A 7,261-nucleotide genomic window follows, 5' to 3' on the forward strand; every position below is an offset into this window, starting at 1 on the left:
TCATTATTCGGTTTAGTATTTCGCAAGCTGTGTCAGTCAGTGCTCTTCTATTCTGCCAAACACAACAGAGTTTATATCACTGATTACATTTGGATGATTTTGATTAAAAGGCAACACTTAAACAGTTTAAACCCTGCTGACATTAAGACAGTTACACAGTTTCGGGGGAGATTTTCAAGCAGCTCATTAAAAATATTTAGCCCGTGTTCTGCGTCAGTGTAATTATTCCCTCATCTGTATTGTCCTCATTATGACAAATTAAAAACGACTTACTCATCTCAGAATCCATAAATGTTTTTTGATATTTAAGTTTAACGTTAATATACTGTGTTTAAAGCCTGGAAAAACATCAGTCAAGTAGGTTCTACTCTGGCTTTAAATAGATAGCATAGCAATAAAAGCATTGGAGCGAGCCATCCTGAGGATATTTTAAGAATAAAGCGGTGTAGTGCTGGTGGTGCAAACCTACTTTTTTTTCACATTTTTCATGCAAATGATCTAAACCACAAACAACAACGGTGATAGAATCTCCACGGGTTATTGAAGCGGTCACTACACATCACACAGCAACTTCCTCCTGCATATAAAAACACTGCAGGTGCACAGGGGTCAAATAAAATCCCAGTTTGAAAGGTTATGCCGTCGCTTACAATTTATCTGCTGGAACAAACAATGTAGCTTTCAATGTCACAAGGTGGGGGTAACCTTCAAAGACAACTTTAATGTACACGAGGAGACATGAGCAACAGACGACACATCAAAAGCATACAATAAATGTAAGAGTGTCTCTCAAACTCTTCATTCAATCTTATCAAATTTGCATGTGGGTTTGGAGAATTGGAACAAGTTTTGTGTGCGATCTGTATTTCCATCTTCCTGCAAGGCATCGAAACAAAAAAACAGTACATGGGAGGTTAAAGCAGAGCAGTTGATGTTGATGTTACATCAAAAGATCAGGTCACTGCTGTGGTGAGCACACGGTGGAAGTCGTGGCTCCTCAGTCCTGGAGGAATAAGTGGAAGAAGACAAAGCTGCAAGAGCAAGCTGCTGTAGTCTTGTGCGTGACGGAAGTGGGTCCTTCCCTTAAGTCTTGCAGTTGTAGAATCTATGGATCCCGGCCAGAAATGGTTCACAAAAGCTTTTGTTACACACGGTGTTTCCACTGGCATCAAATTGCTGGGTGGGGACGGGGCGGGGCGGGGGGTGTTGTCATCGGTTCTTGTCGGAAACTGAGAGCGTTGTCAGATCTGTGCTGAACTTAAATATATCTGTTTCCAATGTGGGAAGCTCTATTCCTTCTCCTTCATGTCCTTAAAATAACTGAACAGTAAGAGGCTGTTTAAGGCCCAATGTAGTCCAAAGGAGAGTTGTTGTTTTTTTCTCACCAGGTTTATCGACAGTCCTCTCCTTTATGATGCATGAGAGGAACAAGGTGGACAAGTAAGCACAGGTGAGACGACACACTCCAGCCTTCAGATGGTTAATCTGGACCATTGTGAGAGGTGGAGGCTTAAAAAAGAAAAAAAAACTTGCTGCCATTTAAGATGACGGCTCCTATTTTTCTGTAATGGAGGGCAGTTATTTTTAAACTGTCGTGTTTTTTCTTTTTAGAAGACAGAGATGAGTGCAAAGACCCCATATAGAAGAGCGCAGGGATAGGCCACCAGCAGCTGCTGCCCATCCATGGCCAATGCCGAGATGAAGATCTTTGAGGCTGAGAAGCTGCACCAGCCAATGATCGCTGCCGTTAGTATAATTCCTATCATGCCCCTAGAGAGGACAGAGAAGGAAGCAGGAAATTAGTTCAATCATTTCAAAGGTTACCTGCAGATAAGCAGCATTAAATGAGATAAACAGTTAATAACAATAAAAAGTAAGCACCTTGGTCGACATTAAATTCAAGTTTTCAAGGACTTTCCAGGACCAATTCCCTCAAATTGTGCCGACACGGCAACTTGTAAAAGCTGCTTCTCCCGTAGCGTCCACTTTTATTGATTTGCAGCACGCTCTGCATCTGGATAAGTGATTGTCCTTGGGATCGTGGGCAAGCCAGCCTTTGTATTTTGTCTTTGGTGAGCCAGAGATCTTGAAATTTGCATTTCGCAGACATCACTTTAATTTGCTCTCTCTTGCTCAACGTTACTCGCTCATTGTTCTGCATGGAATCCCACGTCTCACGGGTGGAGAGAGACGGTGTACAGTGTCCACCACGTCGCTAGTAAGGACTTGGCGTGTGTTCTGCGTAGGCCAAGTCTACGTAGCTCAAGCAATGCAGGGCGCATGAAACAGTAGGTGGTGTCGTCACAAACGGGAGAAATTTACCTAAACCTTTTTTTATTGTACAAAATTAAATTAAAATGTCTATTTAGGGTGATTTTCAATTGATCTAATTCACAAATGTTCAGGGATTTCAAGGACCCGTGGGAATGCTGTTAGGCTGGGTGCAGTCTGCGTCAAAAAAACGCCTGACTTTTCATTTAGGCATAAGACATGCGTCTCTTTTTTGGGAATAGAAGTCCCACCCACCTATTTTTTCTGCAAGCTGAGCCCGTCTCATAGCAAAAAATAGACAGTGAAAATGACCCGTCAGTTTCTACGTCTATATCTGTCACAAAGGTCAAACATAGCAGGTCCTTTAACCATTTGAATATAAAAGAACTCCAGCGTTTCAGTTCTCACTTAAAATTTGTAAAATATTTAACATATTTTACTATATATGTACATTGTGAAATATAAGCAGGACTGAGGGATGCACTGCTTCATACTGAACAGTACTGGTATTAAGTTGAGTACAGAGGACTATTTAGAGAACTAAAAAAATATTTATGGTTTTCAGATATGTCAAATATAGCAAGAGGCCATGCAGCAGATGCACAACAGACACGCTCTGTGTGTGATAAACAGTGCAGTGTGAGATGCAGCAGATGAGCGACGCAGCTGTCGCGCACTACACACGGATACAGTGTGGACGCAGGCTTACGCTGCACTACATAAACATTCAGAGAGCCGTCTTTATTGTGCTTGAATTAGAGGTTATATATTGACATCCGCAAATGTTTTCCTACTCACTGTAAAGAGAGGAGGACTCCGAAGCTGGAGAGGAGGATCATGGGGAGGAGGCAGTAACCCAGCACGCTGGCCACACAGCCAAAGGAGACGCCAGTCATACTCATCAGGTTGAGTAGACAGTACATGCCGAGGCAGCCGATTGCACTGATGCCGTATACATATCCAAACTGGATTTTACCTGACTGGAAATGGAAAGAAATTGTCAGATATATATGGATTTGGAGACATCGACATGACAACTGCACAGGATAGTGCAGGATGGTATATTGTGTGCGTAACAGTGGAAGAATCAATTTGTTTTTAAGGATGCGTTCACAACTAACTGTCTGCTTCGCATCATTAAATTTTTCAGCTGGTCCGATTCATACACTCAACAAAAATGATGTTCATAGAAAAAGTCATTTGTCAGACATGTAACCTGGTAAAAAGACAAATCCCTCACAATTTCTACATCATGAAGCATCAGCAGGTAAATGTTAGTGGGTGGGCATGCTACAGTACTGTGCTTTCAGTGAATAAGTGTGAATAGAGAGAGAGAAAACTAGTGTGAACACACCACAAGAATCATCAACACTGTTCACTAAATGATTTTTACCAGAAGGAGTGTCGCTCCAAAGGCCAAACAGAAGATTATGGGGCCGGCCAGGTCAGTCTCATTCATGATGCTGCCATCTGCTACTTTCAGTGGATGGAGCACTGTCAGAGTCTTCTGCCAGATGTGGTCAAAGTTGATTCCTAGTTCTAAAACAAAAGAATGAAGAATACACATTACATATGTTGAACAGTATAATCAAGCACAGACACTAGGATAAAAACTGGTGCTTGGTTTCTACTGTTGTTACAGACACATTTATTTTGGAGTGATTGAAGAAATAAATATATGGGGAATAACTGTTATTGAACTTTCAAATACAGTACGTTTCACATCACATCATCGATGGGTCAGAGTGAGCAAATATTTGCGGATGAGCCACAACATTAATACCAGCTTTAGTGTTCTGGCTGATGAGAGCAGCTGCATGTTGCCACAACTGCAATGTGTCATGTAATTTCATTTTTAAATTTGTATGCTGTTGATTTATACATGCACAACATTTATGCCATTAATACACTTCCACATGGGTGTAATTGGAGGGTAAACACTGACAATCAGGTCAATCAGGTCAATTATGCAGTCACTTAAGCACTTAGCCTTTCTGCCCTTCCTCTTGAATTAAATATTTTTTACGACACATTTTGTTTTACAACAGATGCAACTTTAATTTCACATCTTTATACTAGACCTTGTGTTGTTGAAACTGCTTTCTACAGGTACACTATATTTTTACAGTGTACCTGTATAATATTGTAAAGTCAGTCAAACTGCCACTGTGAGAGCCGGAGAGTTACTGCATATAGAAATCAAGTCATGGCCTACAGTTGTGCTTCTTACCTTCTAGCAGCGGTGGTTCATCATCAAAGCTGCTACCATACATTGACTGTGATGGAGATGGCGTGTAGGTCTGTGTGGGCTGAAAGATCTGTCCTGTGTATGGCTGCTGAGGCTGCATCACGCCTGGGGCAGCATAACCCATGGGCTGGGAGTAATCATACTGACCGTACGGCCTGGAAAAGACACACAATGCTCAATGACCAAGACTTTTCAGTGAAGCAGTGTTCACATTTTGAAGCCCTATTCTTGTTTAAACTTAAATGAATTCAAATATAATATCCAAACTGACTTTAACACTTCAAAGAGTTAAGGCAGCTAAAACATAACTGAGTATCTACGATGTTAGGGGAGGGACCTTTTTCACTTACTTGTTGTAGGGGTTTTCAGTGTTGCTGTAGCCTTGGCTGGCCTGGTTTTGGTCATCTACACTGTAGCTTGACTGGTAAAAGTCTGTATTGAAGTTGTCAAACCCCGACATCTCTCCGCCTGGCAGGAACAGGAAAACACCAGATCAGCTCGGATAAGAACCTATGTTCATGTAAATTACACACTCTGACGATATTTCCTGTTACAGCATGCAGTGTTCATTTTACTTAAATTTAACATCAATCCCTATAAGATGACAAATCTTAAATGCTGTTAAGTTAAAGAATTCCACTTAGTCAGCTGTTAAAAATGTTCTGTTTGAGCTTCAGCTTGTGTTGCTTGGTTAAATGTGAATTCAGTCTTGGATCACAGAATCCCTTTCTTGACTGACTGTAATATATTATAATTCAGAGTTTGCTGATAGTAAGTCAGCTCTTTCTTCCACCTATCAGTGCTTTTCGGTGATACATCATCTCATAATCACAAAAGTATAACCATAACATGGATGACAAATGTTGGCTACTAAATACTGTAACTTCTGTAACTACTGGCACATCCCACAGTGACTAGATTGTATACATTTCTAAAATAAACATAACATGACATGACATGTACTGTATGTTGTGGCTCTTTTCATTGGAGCTCGCGTTTCAAATATTTCCATTAGTAGATAATAACAAGTCTTGACACAGTTGGCGGAAACTGAATGAATCACGGGTTGTAATCACAAGTTATAGCAGCTTCCCTAACGTTGTCTTTAGCAAACATTTCCACACCGTCTTTGTTTACAATGAACAGCCTCCACCCAGTTACTGCGACTCTAACTTCTTATTATTGTAACACAATCTGAGAGCTACAGAGGCTAACGCATTTAACTCCACACACCGTCAAAACAAATGTTATCCATGGTATTTTTTTATGAATTGCGTGGACTCTCAAATGACACAACAAAGGGCGAAACTTGGTTTTAACTTGTCTGGTCACAATAGAGTAAAACTGCTCATCTTTGGGCGGCTAACGTACCGTTAACCCTGCTGCTAAGTAGCTAAAGCTATCACTACAACAGCTGTGTATACGGCGGTGAAGACGTGTCACGCATGTTTGGGACAAGATACTAGCGCCGGGTTTTTAACGCTCCATTCGCCATTTTCATGCAAAGTAAATCAAAACTGAGACATGAAGCATTACAAACGGTTACCTGTGACGTTTGACTATTCTGACGAGAGCGGTGCCAACTTGATTGCGGCTGCTACGTGTCAGCAGAGCAGCTAAACCTTCCGGCATGATACGTCGACAACCGGAAGCTGTTCGATCACCGATTGCAGAAAATGTAGCGCTACCCATCGACCGAAAGTGGCATTACATCATAGTCATCAAGTGGATTTTTTTCATCCAAAAGAAACAGCATACATGAATAATTTTTTTTCTAATAAAAAGCACACCACTTATTTCGTATAAATGTGACAGTATGACATAATATAAATATAATTCTCATACTAATTTGGCATAATTCAGCCAAAATTTCCCATGCACACCCAACCTCATTGAACTTAATAACAAAGGCCATTATATGCATTGCAATTTCAATAAAACAGGACTTCACAATGAACATCTAGCCCTCGTGCCCTCAGGGCGCAGGTACATACAAGGCTTTGACGTGCAGGAGGGAACGCTTTGGCCGATTCCCTCCTGCAGCCATCACATCCCTCAACAACAAAGCCCACTGAGTGCGATCACAACGGTTTCATGATCACTGTTTTATGTGCAAGGGTGGATAGGTGGTGGTAAAGTATGTTAAGTTTATTGCTGTTGTGTTGTTGCATCTGTTAAACAAGTGCAGTGCTGTGAGAAGGAATTTCCCCTTTGGCGGAAATTAACATCAAAGTCTAAGTCTAAACTCTGGGCCAGTGGTAGAGCTTGTGAACATAATTACCCATAATAAGCTTTTATCTTCTGCTCACATTATATGTCCCATAATTCACACACGTAAACGTGGTTTATTGAGAACACTCGTCTACTGGAGTTTTATCTAAACAACCACACAAGTAGCAGAAAATCTGAGGTATTTTTTGCAAAATACCAAATTTAATTCAAGGTAGGTCAGCGAGCGTGGGGCAAATGTGACAGAAATATCGCTAAATAAGTCGCTTCATCACTCTTAAAGACAGTTGTGTCAATAGAGAGAGGATACGGAGATGCTGAGTCAGTTAAAGAGATGCGGGTACTGCACAAGTAATTTATAAAAACCCAATTTTGTCACCATATGGCACACACACAAACACACACACAGTCAGACTCTGTTTGAACGAGAACACACTGCTGAAAGCTGTACTAAACAGCTTTCACCAACTGAGATTTTTTCAGATACTGTGAACACACAACACACAAAAGCAG

The 7,261-nt window shown here is 41.0% G+C and overlaps 1 protein-coding gene across 1 annotated transcript; it reads right to left on the bottom strand.

Annotated features, from left to right (window-relative positions):
- Positions 1-701: 701 nt before the first annotated feature.
- On the bottom strand, positions 702-6,181 carry yipf5 (Yip1 domain family, member 5). Its single transcript, XM_058628211.1, has 6 exons — positions 6,066-6,181; positions 4,870-4,987; positions 4,502-4,674; positions 3,665-3,810; positions 3,070-3,251; positions 702-1,770 (listed from the first exon to the last, which is right to left on the bottom strand). The coding sequence occupies exons 2-6, from the start codon at positions 4,977-4,979 to the stop codon at positions 1,608-1,610; spliced, it is 774 nt and encodes a 257-aa protein (XP_058484194.1). The 5' UTR covers positions 4,980-4,987; positions 6,066-6,181; the 3' UTR covers positions 702-1,607.
- Between the last annotated feature and the right edge of the window lie 1,080 nt (positions 6,182-7,261).

The sequence above is a fragment of the Solea solea genome, chromosome 4 (genome assembly GCF_958295425.1).
Source record: "Solea solea chromosome 4, fSolSol10.1, whole genome shotgun sequence".
Classification (NCBI taxonomy): Eukaryota; Metazoa; Chordata; class Actinopteri; order Pleuronectiformes; family Soleidae; genus Solea; species Solea solea.